General features: G+C 47.5%; 1 protein-coding gene across 1 annotated transcript in view; it reads right to left on the minus strand.

Moving 5' to 3' along the window:
• The window catches only part of Ror2 (ROR family WNT receptor 2), a 176,078-nt gene that overhangs the window by 33,657 nt on the left and 121,349 nt on the right, over nucleotides 1-21,072 (minus strand). The window contains exon 2 of the mRNA XM_021180555.3: nucleotides 1,760-1,837. Coding sequence (XP_021036214.2) covers nucleotides 1,760-1,837 — 78 coding nt within the window. The remainder of the gene's footprint in view (nucleotides 1-1,759; nucleotides 1,838-21,072) is intronic.

Raw genomic sequence — 21,072 nt, forward strand, 5'->3', positions numbered from 1 at the left:
TTTCCTCAGTGTTCCTTGTCAAGAATCGCCTGCTGGTGGGCAGCACCAGGGCCCAAGTCGTATCCACACAGATAAGTCAGGCAGCTCTTAGCTGTTGGCCTGACCTCTTGGGTCTGGCCTTCTGGGGAGTGTCGCACTAGCCCATGACAAGGTCAGAAACTAACAATCAGTCTACACATTCTGTAGCGTAAACTAGTTCTTGGAGGTGAAAGTGGGGAGATGCTCAGCTGGTAAAGCACTTCCTAGAAAAGCAGAAGGATCTAATTTCTATCCCCAGAACCCACACACAACGCACACAGCTGTTATCCCTACTCTAGAGAAGTGGCGAGAGACCACCTCTGAGGCTCACCTAGCCATGCTGGCTACCTCCAGGATCCACAGGACACTGCTTGTCAAAAATCAAAATGGAAAGCCACAGAGGAGCTGAGGCTGACCTCCAGCCTCCATGAGCAACTGCACACAAAAGTGCACACCCAGGTGAACACTATGTCCAACACACTCACACACACAAGAACCTGCAGCTGAACATCATAGCTTGTATCCGTCGCGTCTGGTCTCCTTGTTTCTCCATAGTAGTCAGCAATGGCTCTGAATATTGATCTGCATGGGTTTTGTTCAATTTTGCTCCCACCCTGAGTGGAAAGGGCCTGGCATCAAGGAGTGGTCCTAGCTCGTGGCCACAAGGCTCCTGAGAGTGCCCTCATCCTCTTTGATGGGGCAGCTTCACAGTTAAAGTGTGATGGTGACTTATTCTGATGCTAAAACCATTCCTTTGCATGGCCCTCCATGCTTGCTGAGGACAGATGGAGGACAGGTGGCACCACCTGTCCTGCCCATTCCCCAGGCATCTGTCTGGTGTTGCAGGACATGCTGTGTTAATAAACGTTCCGTCTGGCAGGTTGGAGCTTCTGCCTGGCTACTGGATGTGAACCAGATGGAAGATGGTATCAGCAGAAGCACTAAGCACGACACTCCCCTACAAATGAGGCTCACAGCTCATTCCCTAAGCTTCTCTACATGAGACCTCTAATCAAACTTTTTCTTGCTTGCCCAGTTAGGAAACAGTCCTAGAGAATGAAGAATATTCCAGTGGATGGCCCACATCAAGAAGTATATTGACGGCAATAATTGGGGGGGGGTATTTCTGAAAAGAATGTACTGCTTCTTCAAGGAAGTAGACCATTTGGTCTCTCTTGTTCTGTCAATAAGGTACACCCATAACACCTATGAGATATGGTAGGTGAGCAAGGTGCCTACAGAAAACTTCCAGGACACCCGGAAGCCACCATAAGAGCCACCACAAGGGGACACAGAACTCTCCTTCAGATGACAGCACAGAACAGTGTCATCCTCTGAGACACCACCACATGGCTATTTCATTGAGAGGAATAAATATGAGGGTGGGAGATAGTTATCAGCAGCTGTTTAACAAAGGTCCAAGATGCAAGGCTGGCCACCAAGGCGTTTCTCAGAACCTCAGAAAGCACAAGGCCCTTTCCTCCCCAACTGGCTACATTGCCCACAGCTTCTCTGCTGGATTCCAATAAGCCTCATCAACTCCCAAAGTCTTTCCTGGGGGTAGAAAAAAGACTTTGTGTACAGATCTCACATGTCCAGCAATGGACCAGCCACAAGCCAGGGGACCCCCCCCCCTCATCATTTGCTTGATCGGGCAGGTCCAGCCCCCAGGGACAAGGGCAAAGCAGCCACCCCGTGATTCTCTGTAGTGACCACAACAGCAGCTATTTTTCTATCTTACCTTTCAGAGTGGGAAGTGGGCTGTCCGGTCCATCAGGTTGTCCCAAGGTGTCAATGGCCTCCGAATCTTCCACTTCACCTGGAAGCAAGAGCACACACACATGAGACGTGGCTTTTACTGGGGCAGATGCTGTCAGAGCAAGCTTGCTCGGCACCAGCAAATACGTTGGAAGAAGACGCTATGGCAATAGCTATTGGCTTTCATAGAATCTGATTTCATGATGTGATAAAAAGTGGCTTTTTAATTTATCTCCAAAACAGCACAGACCAGTAGCACTTGGGAAAGAAGCCCTCTATGTCACCAGGCAGGAGAGGAACAGGAGAGGGAACAAGGAAAAAAAAGACAAAGAAAAGAGAGAACCGGTTACCAAAATGAAGGATTCTGAGCTAAGATGGATGGAAGTTCTAGGTCATTAAGAGAAAAATGCAGAACAACACACACACACACACACACACACACACACACACCTTTTGTCTCCCTCATAGAGCCCAGACTGGCCTCAAACTCACTATGTAACCAAAGACGACCTTGAACGGCTCCTCCTGCCTCTACTTCCCAGGTAGGAGGACTGGTGTGTGTCACCACATCAGGCTCTGGGAATTAGAACTTTCTTAAGCAACTCATCCCCCGCATCCCCAGACCTGATATGATGGTCTTACAGCTGTCAATGACCGAAGTGTGTTCTTTACAAGGATAGCTGAACACTACTTCGGAGAGGACAGCCATCTACCCAGAGACAGCCATCTACCCAGAGACAGCCATCTACCCAGAGACAGCCATCTACCCAGAGACAGCCATCTACCCAGAGAGCACAGAATATGCCAGGTGGAATAGCCCCCACTGCATTGGAACGGGGAAAACAAGTGTGGATTTGGACACATCTCCATATATGGACAGTAAGGGGCTCACTGTCATTCAGTTGGGGAAGGGGTGGGTGCACTACCAAACCAAGAAGCTCTCACATGCCCGCCTCCCAATTCCCAACAGCCACCTAACCTATCACATTTTCTTCCAGCCTTCACCGAGGGCCCAGGCTTCAAGGGGGTCCTGCAGGCTGAGGGTAAGGCACGATGAAGTTTGGGGTGACCTGCACCTTCCACTCAGATGTAAAACACCAAAAGACTGGCCAACATACCCATCTAAAAAGAGGGAGCTGTTTATATGGTGATCCCTGAGGACACTGTTGTAAGTTGGACAGGCCGGGCACAAAACAGCAAATCCAGTGTGACTGTGCTCATCTGAGGTCCCTAGAGTTGCTAGAGTCACAGAGACAAGGAAGAATGGTGGATGGCAGGCTCCGATGTGACAGAGATGGGGAGCCAGGATTTGGTAGAGACACAGTTTCGACTGAGGGAGAAGAAAATGTCAGCATGACCCTGAACATCACCAACCCTACAACACTGTCATCTAAATGGTAAAAATGGCTCCTTTCACTTTATGCACACTGAGTCCAATTCAAGATCCCCCCACCCTCACCCCCGGTGATGCTTAGAATGAGAAATGTCTGAACACTTGGTGTCCAGCAGGCAGTGCTGTTTAGGAAGGTCATGGAACCTTTGGGAGGCAGCCTAGCTGAAGGAAGTATGTCAGAAGTATGCTACCGGGAATAGACAGGCTTTGAGAGCCTTGTTCCATTTCCAGATTGCTTTATACGCTTCATGTTGGTGGTGAAAGATGTGATTGCTTGGCTTCCTGCTCTAGCTGCCTGTTGCCACACCCTCCTGTCCCCCACCTCCCTGCCATTCTAGACTCTCCTTCTGGAACCATGAGCCCAAATAAACTCATTCTTCCATGAGATGCATTTAGCCATGATGTTTTATCATCACAGCAACAGCAATAACAACAACACACTATTAAAATATCAAAGTTTACAATTCGGTATCGGGTGACTTCCGGTTAGTATGGGAGCCAAGAATTACCCAAACAGCCTCACTTCAGAGACTTCTTCAGAGGAAGTCTTGCCTGGTGAACTAAAGGTCCAGCTGTGATTTTGGGGCAGAGCCAGGGACCGGGTTCTTCAGCTCACTTACTCTTGAATGCACAGGTCTCTAAGCTGGTTCTAGGCTGGGTCAAGTATCTCTGTTTGCACGGTGGCCTCCATGCCACAGGGCTCCCAAAATCCATGTCCAACTGTGGTGCCTTTGGCCTCTGTCTCCTCCCCACCTGCATGGCAGGCTTATGTCTGACCGCTCTCATTTTCTAATTCTGTTTTCCCATCCTTCCTGGTTAAACTCACCCACACCACTTTTCATAAAATATTAGTTGGAAACTAATGTTTTAATTCTTTAAACCTCTCCGAAGCCCTCGCTATCCCCGGGGCAATCAGATGGACCTCCCTGGACCAACAGCAGGCACTCTGATCTCAGAATAGCTGGAGCCCAGCAAGTGCTGAGTTAGGGAAGAAGTTGTCATTGAAGCCAAGATGGGGCGGCTGGAGAGATAGATCCATAAGCACTTTATCAGTTCAGCAGAACTCAACCCACAGAATCCACACTTTAAAAAAAAATCCATTCCCAGAAGCCAATGTCCTGTGGCTACTTTGCCTATTGAACAAACAGAATACTTATAATCTCAGTGCTGGAGTAACAGAGACAGCAGGTCCCTGGGGCCTATTTGGGGAGTTCCAGGTCAGTGAGAGACCCCATCATAAGCATTAAGTTGGATGGTCAAGGTATGGTCACTGGCTTCCACATAAGGCACCCACAAATGGGTATGCATTAGCACAGACACAATTTTTCAAAAAGGCAAAAGCAGGGGTTGTGCAAGGCTGCTAACAAATGTCTGCCTGAGAAAGACACTTCAGCTTGATGTTTCAAACTGGCATGCTCCACAGGCTGTCACTCAGCACCATGTAGGCATAGAGAGGCCGCGTGGAATCAAACATACTGGTGCTGTGTACACACACAGTGAGAGAAGCAAAAAAGTCACTGACTGCCCAGAAACCCACAAACAGTGTGAAGCAGTCAAGTAAGTATCCACCCTGAACCAAAATGACAGCCTCGTGCCCAGTGCTACCGGTGGGGAAGTCCTGCTTCCTCTCCGTTAACTTTGGATGGAGAGACCAAGGCGTGTTCCAGAGTGGATGTCACCTGCAGTGTGGTGGCTGGCACGTGAGAGCAAAGTCACTCTTGACACTCAAGGGTAGCATCTCACAGGGAGTGTTTTCTGCCGTACACTGGGGTTTGTTTCTTGTTCCTTCCGTCCTCATGTGCTAAGTCAATGAGGACTTTTAAGTAAACTAACATATCATCCACATGATACAATATGATTAGAGAACTAGGTGAGCAATCTGGTATGCTGATACAAACACTCCCCTACACACACACACACACACACACACACACACACACACACACACACACAGTCCTGGGACTTGGATGTGAGAATGTTCAGGTGTTCTGTTTCCTCTGCAGCTACAAGTAGCCAGGATTTCAGGATATCCAGACCCTGAGGTCCTCCTAATGACAGCATTCATTTCTGCAGAACTGGACTGGCTCTGGGCACTGTGGCTTCCTGAAACCGATAAGAAAAATGGGAGAGGGACAGAGGTGAACTAGATGATAGGAGAAATGTAATTAGGGCCCAACAGGACCTTTCTTGGCCTTAAAAAATGGCTAAGTATACCTTGAATGAACACACACACAAACCACCCAGACTCTACCTCTATGCCCAAACCCAGTATTGTTGCTACTTTGAATAGCTTAATTTTTTTTCAAGAATGAATACACACCAGGTGATTATTTCCAACTAAGATATGTCATATACAATAAAATGTGATGTATTTTATTGGTAGAGTTTAGTAGCTTTTAAAAAAAAACCATAATCACGATCAAATTTGACACTATCCATCACCTATCCCACATCACCACCACAGAGAAACGTTGATCCCATTATCAGACACCCTCATCCCAGTTCCCCCTGACCCTGGCAAGCATCACTGCTAAGCCCTCTCTATACATTCCCTATATGGGACACTACATACAAACACAGTTATAGAAGTAAAATGGAAAAGAAAGAGGGAAAGTGGGGCTGGTGAGACAGCTCAGCGGGTAAGGCACTGACTGCTCTCCTGAAGGTCCTGAGTTCAAATCCCAGCAACCACCCTCTTCTGATGCGTCTAAAGTCAGTTAACAGTGTACTTATGCATAATAATAAATAAATCTTTGGCCCAGAGCAAGCAGGGACTGAGTAAGCTGGACTACCCGGAGTGAGCAGAGGTCCTAAAAATTCAGTTCCCAACAACCACATGAAGGCTCAACAGCCATCTGTGCAGCTACATCATACTCACATTAATTAATTAATTAATTAATTAATTCTAAAAAAGAAGAGAAAAAGAGAAGAGGAGAGGAGAGGAGAGGAGAGGAGAGGAGAGGAGAGGAGAGGAGAGGAGAGGAGAGGAGAGGAGAGGAGAGGAGAGGAGAGGAGAGGAGAGGAGAGGAGAGGAGAGGAGAGGAGAGGAGAGGAGAGGAGAGGAGAAGAGAAGAGAAGAGAAGAGAAGAGAAGAGAAGAGAAGAGAAGAGAAGAGAAGAGAAGAGAAGAGAAGAGAAGAGAAGAGAAGAGAAGAGAAGAGAAGAGAAGAGAAGAGAAGAGAAGAGAAGAGAAGAGAAGAGAAGAGAAGAGAAGAGGAAAGAAAGAGGGAAAGGCCCCCTGTCCTGCACGGTTGAGAAAGATGTGCACATGATGGCTCAGCTGGTGTGTTAAAAATTGTCCACACACAAATGGTGTGGTGGGGTCACGTGGATGACACCCCAGAAGGCTCCAGGATAGAAAATGCAAGCTGACATGATCTCACAGTGACCAAGATCGGTGGTGAAAGGTGGGTGAGGCTGGTGGCAGACGTGCCCCTGTGGTGGACGAGTCTAAACACTGCCACACTTCTGCTGCAGAAGAGGTGGGAAACTGACCAGACAGGAGGCTGGGGGTGCCCAGCAGCTGTGACTCAGAGAACAAATGTCACCTGTCACTCTTCCTCCCCATCCCCTCCACCTCACGACCACATAACAGACAGTCTCTGCTCACAGCTCAGTCACATTCTGTCAACTCCTAACACAACGGCTCACATTATCACTTTTGCTGGCCCAGTTTAGCTGGCGGTTGGCCACAGTCCTTGTGCCAGTAACTGCTCCCACATGCCCACCCTGAGTACAGCAGTCTCCCTTTCTTTTCAATGTTGAGTTCTGCAGTCCGGGTCACCTAGAGTCAACTAGTTAAAAAAAACGATCACACAAACACTGCCCACTTGAACCTCTCATACATTTTAAATCATGAGCAGCTGTGGCCCGCGTTCTTGCACTATCAGAAAGAAAGCATTCCCGAGTCAGTGTGTCCCTACTGTCACTTGGCTATGGAAGAATCAGTCACCATACTGGCTGCCTCTGGAACATGCGACGTCACAATGCCGTCTCATTCCCTTACCATGTAGTCAATGTACCATGTCATAGCAGCACCAGAAGAGTTACTATGGTAGGGATGAGATAACGGGCAAGAGACTCTAAGCACAATTCTACTACACGACAGTGATCGCTACAGCTGCCCACCTTATTACCAGTTGCTAAGCATTAACCTCTCCCCGTACCTAGTTTATAAACTGAACATTTTCACAGGTCTGCGCATGGGAACAAACACTCTCTACAAAAGAGCCTTGATACCATCTGTGGTTTCAGGCATTCCTTGGGGGGTCTTGGAAGATATCCACCTCAGATAAGGGCAATCTGTGTAAGAGCGACTGTTCAGTCTTTACATCAAAAGTGAGTTTGTGCTGTTCCTGGATTCTGTCCCCAGCCAGCTGGCAAGGTTGTGGAACATAACCTGTGCCCTGTCATATGAGTGACATGGCTGGTGGCCTGTGGCCTGTTATTTGGGTAGACACGGCTGGTGGCCCGTGCCCCTGTTTCTTGAGTGGACATGTCTAGTGGCCTGTGTCCTGTTACTTGAGTGGACATGGCTGGTGGCCTGTGTCCTATTACTTGGTTAGACATGGCTGGAAGGGTGATATATTCATCATTCCACTCATCGTTGGGACAAAACACCAAAGGAGAGCAACATAAGGGGAAAGGTTCACTTTTAGCTCCATTTGGAAGTCCAGTCCACCAGGGAGGAAGAGTGCGTGGTGGCAGAATCCTGGTCCAGTTGGCCACACTGCATTGGTTTTGGAGATGGTAAAGGATGAGCATCGGTGCTCATCTTTGTATTCAGTACAGAAATCCAGGCCAGAGGATGCTGTTGTCCATATGTCTCCACACCTCATCTGAGAACTTTCATTCTTTGGAACTAGACATATGCTCAGTGGAGAAGAGCACTCGTTTGTCTTGCAGAGGACCTGGGCTCAATTCCCAGTACCAACATGGTACCTCATAACTGTCTGCAATTCTAGCTCCAGGGGATCTAGCACCTTTTAATGACTTCCTCAAGCATTGTAAACACATGCGGTGCATATACGTGTATACACACTGGCACATACACACACACACACAGAGAGAGAGAGGCACACAGAGGATCCAACACCCTCTTCTGGCTTCTGAGGGCACCTGTACTCATCTGTGCAGACTCACATACAGGGACACACACACACACACACACATACACACACACACACACACACACACACACACACACACACACATAACTTAAGTCCTTTTCATTTTTCTAAAGAGTCACATGTAAGTCAGGCACTGTGACTCAAGTCTGGCATGCCAGCACTTTGGAGGCTGAGGCAAGGCTGCTGGGAGTTCTAGGCCAGACTAAGTTGCACAATGTGACCCTGGCTCAAAAGAAACCCCAAACCCAACCAAACGACATATCCATATTTCGTGACAAATGCCAATGATCTGTGGGTTGGGAGGGACGGGTGTGTGGAACATGAGGGTATTACCTGAAGTTTGTTACAAACTTCCTCATCATTCCATCCTCACAGGTCAAGAGAGCTGTCTGGAGCACCCTGGCTCCCGACATCTTACCTTCTCTGTGGTAGCATTCATGGAAACGGATTTAAGGATGAACCCTGTAAGCAGGACATGGCCCAGACGTATGGGTTTATATATTACTAATTACGGGACACTCCAAAAAAAAACGGTGAAACAAATTACTCAGGGAACTGTTGAGGATTTTAGCCAGACCCCACCCTGACTGCCTCTGGCTTGGTGGCAGCAGTTTTCAGGCAGGAGACTGTGGCATATTTGGGGGACACATTAGCAGTGAATGTCCTTTGTATTGGGGGCGGGACAAATTACTATCTCTTTAATGACCAAAGGGAAAAGGCACCCTGTCCCCACAGAGGACACCTGTAGCGAGCCTGTTGTTTCACACAGGGAGTGCAGTAGCTGAACACTACTCAAATGTGTGTGAAGTTTGAATAAATGAACACTGCCTTCCAGTAGAGCAGCAGTCTTCGGCAAGCTTCATTCAACTTGGCCTCTCCCATGGTACTTTGATTGACAGCACCGATGAGAGGTTCTCAGGCTCCTTTTTCTCCTTGAGTCTAGCTCTCATTAAGAGCAAAGACAAACGAGGCAGGAATTTGCTAATGAAGTTCAACCTAAACCCTTGGACTTGGATTCACAGTGCCGGTCCAGATTTTGTTTGTGCTTCTTTTCAGGGCATTTTGTTGTCCAGGCTTTTCATCTAGGAATCTCCTCACCTGGCGACCTGAGTCAGTGCGCCCTCTGTGATGTAATTAGAGGCTGCCTGCAGAGACCGCTCCCACTTCAAAGCTGGCTCCATTTAATTAGTGAAGGGGTTTATAAGAGGTAATTTCCAAGATTCGAGAAAGGAATCTGCAGAGAGACCCGGAGTGCAGAGACCTCGCACCAGCAAGCCTCTTGGAGAACTAGGGTAGGTCTTATGATGAGTTAACTTGTGTGGAAATTCAGAAGGAAGAGAGGGTCACCTACCAGCCCGTGACCTGTGGCAAAGTGCTACTATTTCAACAACAACAAACATAACCATCCAAGAATGTGCACAGGGCTGGGAATGCAAGAGTTAAGATCTCAAATGAGCAAGGTCCAAAGTCTTGAGAAGGTGGGTGGCTGGGGACCATGTGTCCAGGAACACTTATTAAAGGTGACATTAGATTTCACTGCCAGCTGGGAGCCCACACAGCACTGGTAGGGAGGGAGCTGTCAGTTTCTAACTGGTGAGGATCTTAACAGTTTGTAATGTTTTATTTTCGTTATGTCTAACTCTAAGTTGGATAAATAGTAGCCTCTGGTTCTACAGTCCTTAAAAGGCTGCTTAACCCTGCTTTAGAAATATGATCTGAAATGCAGCCGTCTGAAGACAGAATAACCAGGGTCTCTTGTCCTCTTGACATTGGCTTTGGTCCTGCTTCTACAGCAAACATACTGAACTCCCAACAAGTCCACGCACTAGCCCAAATCCCTTGAGTCTTGCTTTTATAAACGTTTTTTTCTACCTTCTGCCTCTCACATCCCTGAGCCCCCAACAAAAGCCTACTGTCAGGGATCCAGCGAGTATTTGGCTAAGGGAGAGAGGCCCCAAGAGCTGCTGAATTGGAGCCTTTCATGAACTTTCTCTCTTCTTGACACTGGTTTCTGGCAGTTAGAGGCAAGGGGACTGGCCAGACATGTCTCACCAAATATTCGAGGAAGGTGTGACTCCACCCGTCACAGGGACACAGGCTCTTTGGGGCCTACATTTTGTGCCGTGGCTTTCCACTCCAGAATCAGCAGGAAAAGCACCAACAGGAATGTAGGCTAACTACTGTCCGCTCGTATTTCCTCACTGGGTTTTCACTGAAAAATGTTTTGAAAATGAGATTCATTGCCATCAACTTCCCCCTTCGAATTTCTGGGAAATTCTAATTAAAGGTGGAGAAAGATATTAAAAAATAATACCCAAAAGGCTGAAAATCAAGTAATTAAACTTGTCCCATGGAAAGAACATTCCTTCATTTGCTTAATGGAGTCTTAAGGCTAAGGTGACAGGTGGAGCCCTACAAGAGCCAGCTGAAGGCATCGGTCTTGGTGTAGTTTTACTAGGAATCTGTGGCCTGCCTGGGAGGCAGATAGTACCTCTCTCCCCAAAATCTTCAGCCTATCAGGCTCAAAAATGCTTTGACCACCACAGCCTGATTCTGAAAACTCTCCAAGGGTAAGCATCTAACATCATCAATGGCAGCATCATATATAAACACATATATAAACATATATAAACACTCTACCCACGTAGAGTGGCCCACAACTGCCTGTAACTCCAGCTCCAGGGGATGTAACGCCTCCTCCTGGCCTTCTTATGAGTACCTGCACTCACATGCACAGACGCACAAATACATAAAGATAAAAGAATTGTTCTAAGAGAGGTTCCTGCATTAATCATCCAAAAAGCCCAAGTCCTATGGCCGCTCCTGCTTTTTGTTTGTGTCTGAGGCAAGATGTTACTAAGTGACTTAGGCTAGCCTGGAACTTCCAACCCTCCTGTTTCTTCCGCTCATACAATATACCCCCGTACCTGGCTAAGAATAGTGGTTTCTACTGATCCTGCTATCCATTCTCTGTGGTTCGTCTTTCTTTGCCTTTTGTCTCATGACATCATCTCTCCTTTTCCTAAGTATATCTCTGTGGTTGCATTTCACCTTCTTAAAGGACATTCTTGATGGGGGGGGGCACCCACCCTGTGAGCTCATTTTAGCTTCAGCTCAGATGCAGAGAGCTTATTTCTGAATCTAAGTCCGAGTTCAGAGACCCAGAGGTGAGGATTTACAGACATGAATATTTGGTGTTGACACAACTCAAACTAATGAGTATTGTTATTTATCCTGGGTATATTACTGGAGCTGGGTTCTTGGGTACAGAAATGGCAAGACCAAGACAAGACCCAAAGGCTTTACCAGGACAATCAATCTCTCTACCTAGCAGTAACACAAGTCAAGGGGAGCGACTCTCTGAACACAGACCCTGGGCACCTTATATGGAAAGAATTCCCACTCCGAGTTAGCTCAGGCAAACTGGGCACTCAACCGTGCAGACATCAGGCCCTGACTGCTACAGTCTGAGCCTGGTTGAGAGGCAGTGTCTGCGCAGCTTAAGGCCCCTGCTTAGGGTCTGACAAAGTCTCTGGGGTTGGCCCCATCCCTGTGAGAAGGGTTGTTGAGATTCTAATTCTGGCTTGCCACGTGAGCCACCTCACTTAGGTCCTTATTTGGATTCGCCTGGGAGAAGAGAAACAGGTGTGATTCCTGCTTGGGGGCAAGGGGGTGTGCAGGGACTTTCAACACCTGATCGTTGTCATCCCCCTTTGGGGGTGGTCTTGATTGTCTCAAAAGAAGTCTTTATAATATTAATATTGGCTTCAAGCAACTTGGATGAGAGACAGGCTTGGGCAGACAGAAAAGCCTCCATGTCCTGGGATCAGCACAGTCCTTGCTACTGATTTTCTTACTGGCTGCCAGACCCTGCTGGAGTGAGCAGCATCCTCACCCCACCTTTGGATGCTTGCTTCTGGAATGTCACTGCCAGAAAGCCCAGCCCCCACCAGCCAGCACTTGGGTCAGGGGCACCCCCAAGTGCCCTTGCCATTTCTAGCAGTAGCTGAGCATCGCCTCTTGCCCAGTTCTGTGCCCAAATGAATTCCTCATTCCTCTCTCCCTGCCTGGCATTCCTTTTTCTCATAATATTTATATGTCTGCCATTCCACTCTGAAGAACAGCAGGTCAGGCCCGTGGGCACCGTGTGGGGTTCCAGCTGGCAAGGCTGGCATGGCCATGTTTGGTAACAACCCCGTTGGACACTCATGCCGTCGAGGAACGTATGCCTAAGATCTTCACAACCTTCCGCACTGACTGCCTGCCTCAGTTGTCCTGCCTGTTCTTCCTCGTCTTCCCCAGTGCTCCACACAGAAAAACAACCCTTCTCTAGCCTTGACTCACTGTGACACCGAGATACCCTCAACCCCCAAAGTGAATTCTGCAGACAGAGCTGCTCCCCGCAAAGGCTTTCTCTCCAAGCCTGCTCCGCAGCAGTTCTTTGGCTTTTGAGACCTGATCTCCACTCTGCTCCCAGCCAAAGCCATATATGTTGAAGTTACCTCTGATTCCTTTTCCCTCAAATGTACCAAATACAGCACCCTGTGTTCCTTGCTCCGTCCACCTCTCAAAAGCTTCCAGAGCCTACCCTCTGCTCTGACAACACCAGGACCCAGTTACTCTCTTCTCCGGAAGATTTACCAAAATTGGGTCCAAAAAGGCCCCCAGACCGACCCTCTAACCCAACTCCAATCAGTTGGAGGCACTTACACCCTTGCCTCATTCTTCACGTTTAATAAAATTTGTTACCTGTTGCTTCCTGTTGTGTCTGGAAGTTTCCCTGACTTTTTAAAATCCCTTAATTGTTAGGGAAAATAAATGTATCAAGAGACCTATATAGTAACAACTCCACCATGTGGTTTCTGGGATCCGGAAACCAAAAAAAACAATTTCCAAGGAGGGGCTGGGACTTTTGCATGTTTTGGTGACAGAGGCCAAGTCTCCTTTCCTCTAGTCTTTAATCAGTCAACTTGAATGAAGACAGGGAGCAGATAGTAAGCCCACAATCTTACGTAAACATGCCCACGACCAAGCTTAAATGTATCTGCTCAATGTGGACTGTTTGAGCCCTTGCTGGTGAGAGAAAAAGCTCACCAGGCCTCTGTCTGGCCAGGAAGGGTGGAGAGGTCACACATTTGACACCACAGTTACTTATCACTGGCCCCTTCATCTGTGTGCCTGCCCGCCAGGGATCCATCTAGTTCTTGGTCCTTCAGAGGGACAGGGAGAAAACCGACTGTCATGAGCTGACTGTCCACTGACTTCGACAACCTGGCACACTCTCAATCTCACCTACACACTAAATCAATCAATCAATCAATCAGGCTGTGTGTTTGTCTTTATTAAACCACTATCAGCAACGAAAAGCACCTGACCCCTAGCCATTATCTGAAGTTAGCATTCACAGCCACACCAAAGGTGGAGTAGTACCTACAAGCTGTGTCCCCTCCTCTTCCTAGGGGCAAAGCCACCATACCACACCGCTTGCATCTGGCGAAGGCACTGTTCACTTGCATGCTGTCCTCTGGTCTGCGGGCCTCATGTCCTCGTTATGAGCACTTGTGCCTGGCAAGGCACCAAGACCTCTTGGAAGAGTCCTCCCATACCCAGTGTGCATCCTCACCTCCTACTACAAACAACTGCAACTGAGTAACAAGAACTGTTACCACGTCAGACTCTTCCAGAGCCCCCCTCAGCCCTGGAAAGCACCGGCTGCATGCTGAGCATGTCCAGCACCTCAGAGGCAGATAGACCTTCAAGCCGGTAGTGGGGTGCTGCAGAACGACTTCCAGCACAGAGCAAGGACAGGGTGACCTCACTCGCCCTCTTCACACAAGAAAACTAAAACACACAAGAAAACAACACACATCAACAGTCTTACTCACCAGAACTCATCAGAGCCACAAAAGCAGAAAAGAGATCCCTCTGTATTTCAGCAGGATAACAGGTATGAGTGGCCAGACACAGGCAGTCCCCAATACCCTTCTACCTACCACCAGCCTCACACACAGTCACAACGTCTAAGGCACATCTACAGCACCCCAATGGCACTGTCATTGCATGATCTGGGCCATCTCTAGATAGCTGAAGCCCAACTTGGATACTAGGGCATAGCTTGAAGAGTGGATGGCATTGGCCAAACAGCAGCCTTAAGGCCCAATGCTATAGCTCTAACTGCAGGAGAGATGAGCCTTGTACAGAATTTAAAGGAAATCTGAAGAATTGGGTGGACATAAAGAACATCCAAAGTTCTTACATTTGTGGGATGGGAGAGACTGATAACAAGCTAAGACTATCTGTATATGCTACAAAGAACTGGGAAAGAGTGCAGCCCACTCAGACTAGGCGACCTTCAACCCTCGCTACACCACCAGGAAGTGAGACTTGAGGCTGTCTCGTCATTTGCAGGTCTTCACGCAGATCTCCTGAGATTCAAGACCTGTGAAGACATTTGATCAACGACTGGCTAACCAGAGGGTGACACAGATTCAGATGTTGCCCTGAGGAATACAGGCTTAAAAATAAATAGAAGTTGAAGAAGTTTTATAGCATTATCAAGCCACTCCAAGATCATGAATTACCATTCGGACAGAAGCTTGCGGGACTGGGAAAGCCAAGATGCTGGAAAACTAAATGTGGCGAGAAAGGTGAGGCCCATGAAAACCGAAAACAAGCAAAGACTGAGAGCAGGGAAAACAATGACAAACTTTGAAGGGCACAGGGACTCCATACCAAACTGTGGCAAAACAGTGTCCTCAAGTAAGTTCAGTGTGCCAGGATGGAAGGGAGGGGTGGAGAGAGGAAGGGGGCCGGGGGTGGGGAGAAGCAGGCAGGGAGGGAGTGGGAAGGAACAGAGGGCAAGGGAGGAGAAGGGAGGAAAAAGCCAATCAGAAGATAATATTACTGAGTAAGCCAAGACTTTGGGCTAAGAAAGGTTTAATTAAGCCACTGTCTAAGGATACCTAAGAAGTCACAGGGAATCACAGCAGGCCTTTCTTCCCAGATGAAGGCTGTAACAAGGGACTGAGCTAACCATAGGACACTCTGAGCTGAAGGGACAGAATCTGAAACTTACCAGCCAAGACAGTGACAGTTAGAGCAGAGAAAAGAAAGAACTAAGGAACAGGTCAGGTAAAGATTATCCAGTGAGAGGAAAGAAGGAAAACAGAAGAATAAAGAAAACTCACCACAGCTCAAGAGACTATGCGGAAGCCACCAAAAACACCAAGACACTAACTGGGAGCCAGAGGAAACCCAGATAGTCCAGGTATACTGGTGTAGTAGTTAGGGTTTTACTGCTGTGAACAGACACCATGACCAAGGCAAGTCTTATAAGAACAACTTCTAATTGGGGCTGGCTTACAGGTTCAGAGATTCAGTCCATTATCATCAAGGCAGGAACATGGCAGCATCCAGGTAGGCATGGTGTGGGAGGAGTGGAGAGTTATGCATCTTCCTCTGAAGGCTGCTAGCAGAAGACTGACTTCCAGGCAGCTAGGATGAGGGTCTTAAAGCCCACAGTGACACACCCACTCCAACAAGGCCACACCTATTCCAACAAGGCCACACCTCCAAATAGTGCCACTCCCTGGGTCAAGTATATTCAAATCATGCCAGCCAGCCAGCTCCCACAGTCTGAGTGCCTAGAAAGCTGAGGCTGGAGCATTGCTGTGAATGCCAAACTAGTCAGGCCCAATAGCAAAAAATGAAAAGAGCAACTGTTTACAAAAGAAGCAATAGGCCAAGACTGATCCCTTATTACACATTCTGAACTGCACATGTAAGGAACTGTGCAGGGTGAGCTAACTGCAAGTCACAGTTAACCTATCACAAGCAGGCGACTGGAAAACCAAGGAAAACAATCAGGAAAGCAGCATAAGATATGGCTCGCATCACACAAGCGACAGTGGCACCATTAGGAACTGGGTCTCCTTTAGAACTCACAGAGACAGAGTGCTGGACACGCTAGAGGACAAGATTATCCACCCAGAGTTCAACACCAGGCAAATTGTTCTTCAGAAACACAAAGGGCTAGACATTTCCAAAACCAACGGAAAAATCAGAAATACCTGTCTTGAGCAGACTGCCCTCTAAGAAAGATCAAAGGCCCTTCGGAGATCAAAGACCCTGAATAAGGAAATAAAGAGCATCACTAAAAAGAACTGTGGTTGTTGAGCTGCCGGGGGAGGGAGGTCCATCTTTCTTTGGGACTGTAGCCATGTAAAAGGCTGCTCAGGGTTGGGAATGCCCCTACACTGATGTGCAAGTAAGCAGCACCCAATTATAGCCAAAGGGCTATGAAGAGGGGTGAAGAGGAAGGGAGGAAAGGAAAAGGAAGACGACAAGAAAGAGAAAAAAGAAGAGAAAGTCATGGAGGATTTAAAGAAGACTGAATGAAGATATATTGGATCAGAAATTTCATCTACTAATTACATTTGACTAATACTAAATATTAATTATATGTGATTATATATAAATATAATCAGCCAGCAAAAGAGAAGTCTAAGCTGGGTGTGGTGGTGCACGCCTTTAATCCCAGCACTCGGGAGGCAGAGGCAGGTGGATTTCTGAGTCCAAGGCCAGCCTGCTCTACAAAGTGAGTTCCAGGACAGCCAGGGCTATACAGAGAAACTCTGTCTCGAAAAAACACGAAAAAAAAAAAAAAAAAAAAAAACAAAGAGAGAGAGAGAAAGAGAGAGGGAAGTCTAATCTACTGTACTACTAGTACAGTAGATTAGATTATATAATTTGATTACATAATCAAATTAAATGTAAGTGGCTTTAAGAAAGCAAAGCAAAGCACAACGACTAACAGAATGGATACCCAAAAGCATCAACCAGCTACACGAGAGCTACAGAGATTCGCTTTAGCATCAATACACAAATAAGCTGAAAAGTTACATCATAAAATAACCATCGTGAGAAAGCGAGAGTGGCCACCCAAGTGGCAGACAAAAATAAAGTATAAGGGAAAAGGTTATTAAAGTAAAAGAGCCAATACATCTATAAACGTGTGTGGATATAACAGCAGAGCCCCCTCCAACAGAAACAACACCAGTGAAGACCCTTGCAAAAATCAAAGGGAGAAACAGATAATTCAACCCCACCACTCAAACAAACAAACAAAAACCCCCGCCAATACCCATGCACAGTAACAGAGGGCAGGAGCAAATCAACACACTTGAACATCACAAGTGATCATAGCTAACACCACAGGAATGTTGCACCCTACAGCACGGACACACATTCTTCTACAGCCCACACAGAATGTGCTTCAACATGCTAGACTGTAAAATAAGCTGCGGTAATGTGGAGGGACTAAATATCATGAGATAACTTCTCCCATCAGACCGGAAGGGTGTAAAAATGTACAACTGAAGAAAACCTGGGAAACTGGTCAACACACGGAAAGGAAACAAAGTATCGCCAAGTAACCAGGGTAGGGTTAAGGCCAAGTAACAAGGCAGCGGAGGGTGGGGGGGGGGGAGTGCCCATTGGACACCTGGGGAAGCAGGTGAAGCAGAACTTGGGAGGTGGTAACTTATAGCTGCACATCTTTTTGTCTCTATTTAATCAGATGATTTCAAACTGATAAACTTTATTTCTTAAGAATTAGAAAAATGGGCTGGTGAGATGGCTCAGTGGGTAAGAGCACCCGACTGCTCTTCCGAAGGTCCAGAGTTCAAATCCCAGCAACCACATGGTGGCTCACAACCATCCGTAACGAGATCTGGCGCCCTCTTCTGGAGTATCTGAGGACAGCTACAGTGTACTTACATATAATAAATAAATAAATCTTTAAAAAAAAAAAGAATTAGAAAAATGTAACCCTTGACACCGTGACCCTCCTATGTGAAGAAGCTGCTGTTCTTCCGGGGTTTGTGGCATGAAGCTCATTGGTGTGTACAGTAGTGAATATGGGCAAAGATGGACCATGAGCAATCAAGATAAGAGGAGGTCCACAACTGTGCCTTGTCCCCGTTGGCGGACGTGTATACCAACGGAGAGCTCTGTAAGAACTGAGCAGAGCCAAGGGCAAGGCCAGCTGCCGTCAGGATACTTTCTATGAAGGGAAACGGTTTCCTTTTAAAGTAATTAATTAATTTCTATGCATTATGAGTATTTGCCTGGGTGTGTTCATGTGCACCGCACACATGGAGTCGCCTGCAGAGGCCAGAAGCAGGTGCTGGGTTCCCAGAACTGGATGTGGATGCTGGAGACTGAGCGTAGTCCTCTGCTAGAACAGCAAGGGCTCTTTAACAGCTGAGCCGTCTCTCCAGCCCAGGCATCCCCTTTGCCAAGGAAAAGAAAAACTTCTTTCTTGAATGTTTAAATAAGAAGTAGCGCCAGGGAACTTCACACTGGACCTTGTCTTATGAGACGACCTCTGCTTCTGGAACTACTGAAACATGAAGTGACTTTAATATCAATCGCACGAAAATGACAGGTTGCTATACTTAGACTCCCTGTCCCACCCACGCAGCGGGACACTTTGGGGACAGCCTTGGGTCCCAGCTCCTTGGGTCCATCCTCCGTGCAGCATCTCAATGCTTCAGGAATGATCAGATCATGCCTGATTTCTGCAACATGAATGAGGATTGCTCAGAGACAGCGGATAAGCCCTTGCATTTTATAGTGACAGGACTGGACGGTGAAAGTTGACGATATGACAGCCATCTAAGCCACTGCTGGTTTGTGGTGATTGTAAAAAAAAAAAAAAAAAAAAAAAAAAAAACACATGTAGCTGCCAAGTATGTGTTTTCTTCCCTGAATGAATGTGTGCCTCTCATCTTCTCCTTTTAAAAAAAGAATTCATTAACAGATCAGGCTTAGCAACTGAAGTGCCAGCCACTTACCTCTGATGGGAGGGGGCGGGGACTTTCGGTGAAATGTTTTCCCTAACGGACTTGTAAACTCATAAATCATGGCAGCTCTATGCTTCTTTCCTCTGCTTCGACTTTGTTCTCACAACCAGAAGCACTAAACAAATCAATCATGGCTCCCAATCGTGGCTGGGTGAGGCAGGCCCTGCAGGTGGACTTCCTTCTCAGTGGGTTTCCTGCTCCGTGCAGAAAGCACTTTTGCTTTTACAGCCAAATGGTACCCAGGAGTCTGTTATTATTTCAAAAACCTGTCTATCCAGAGGGGGCCGCACGGGGGAGATGGCACACTCTTGGAGACGCAGTTGTGTTCAGAGGCAAAGACAAACAAACTCTCTGGGCTGCCTTTGCTCATCATGTTGCATCTGGGAGATCCAAGAAGAACCTTCACTGGGTCTGGCCAGACAGGCCATATGAAGGACCAAACATTCGTATCTTTCATGTCTCCAGCAGCCCCTTTCTACATTCTTAGAGCAGGTAGCCTTTCTACACCTCCTGTATTCTCCCAGAACTACTTTCTCTGAGGCGTCTGTAACAGGCTTCATTTTGCAACTCAAAGCCCTGAGGTAACCATAAGCTGGCTGGGCATGGGCCACGGGGTTGACATTGGGGAAGGGATGGGGGCTCAGTTTCCTTGTCTTAGGCACCACCTTTCAGTTTCTCTCTCTCTCTCATTTATTTTTGCTGGAAATTGAACTCAGGACCACTACTTGTTCCAGTCCCGCTCCCTCCAACCCAAAGATTTATTTATTATTATACGTAAGTTTATTGTAGCTGTCTTCAGACACACCAGAAGAGGGTATCAGATCTCATTACAGATGATTGTGAGTCACCATGTGGTTGCTGGGGTTTGAACTCAGGACCTCTGGAAGAGCAGTCAGTCCTCTTAACCACTGAGTCACCTCTCCAGTCCCACCTTTCAGCTTCCAGGCACAAAGTTCTGTTCCCCTTAAACTAAGGCTCTGACAGTGTGAACCTAGAAGTCCTATACCTGTCACAGCCCAGCTCTATCTAGGAGTTTGCCTAGTGGACCATGGGAATAGAATGGAGTAGAAGTGGTTTCTTACTCCCATGGGGGTGGAGGGAGTTCTGTTCGGTTTTCTATTTCCTGCACTAGGTTCTTCTAGGGACCGTGCCTGCCCCACCACATGTGGCAATGTCTGCAATATTTTGAGTCTTTAGAGGAGAAGAGAGCCAAGAACACTATAGAATGTGTTCTACACAGAAGGTGTCCAAGGGACATAGGACAAAGCCAGGGATACTCTGCTATGCTGGCCTGCCTGAGCCTCAGCATAGATGCAACAACTAGATACAGTCTAGTTAGTCACCGATCCTGAGGCTGAGCCCCATGACATTCTGGAGTACTGGCTGGTTTTATGTGTCAACTGGACACAAGCTGGAGTTATCACAGAGAAAGGAGCCTCCTTTGAGGAAAGGCCTCCATGAGGTCCAGCTGTAAGGCATTTTCTCAATTAGTGATGATCAAGGGTGGGAGGGCCCATTGTGGGTGTTACCATCCCGGGGCTGGGAGTCCTGGGTTCTATAAAAAAGCAAACTGAGCAAGCCAGGGGAAGCAAGCCAGTAAGGAACATCCATCCCTCCATGGCCTCTGCATCAGCTCCTGCTTTCTGACCTGCTTGAGATCCAGTCCTGACTTCTTTTGGTGATGAACAGCAATGTGGAAAGTGTAAGCTGAATAAACCCTTTCCTCCCCAACATGCTTCTTGGTCATGATGTTTTGTGCAGGAATAGAAACCTTGACTAAGACACCTGGTGTGCCAGAAAAGCCCAGTCAGATGTGCAAATCCTGCCTCTGCCTGCAGTCCTCCAGCTCTCAGCCATGGAGGGGTCTCAATGGCTCTTCACAGGCCTGAGGAGACCACACCACAAGCTTA

This window comes from Mus caroli, unplaced genomic scaffold, assembly GCF_978045245.1.
Source record: "Mus caroli unplaced genomic scaffold, Mus_caroli_1 scaffold_15, whole genome shotgun sequence".
Classification (NCBI taxonomy): domain Eukaryota; kingdom Metazoa; phylum Chordata; class Mammalia; order Rodentia; family Muridae; genus Mus; species Mus caroli.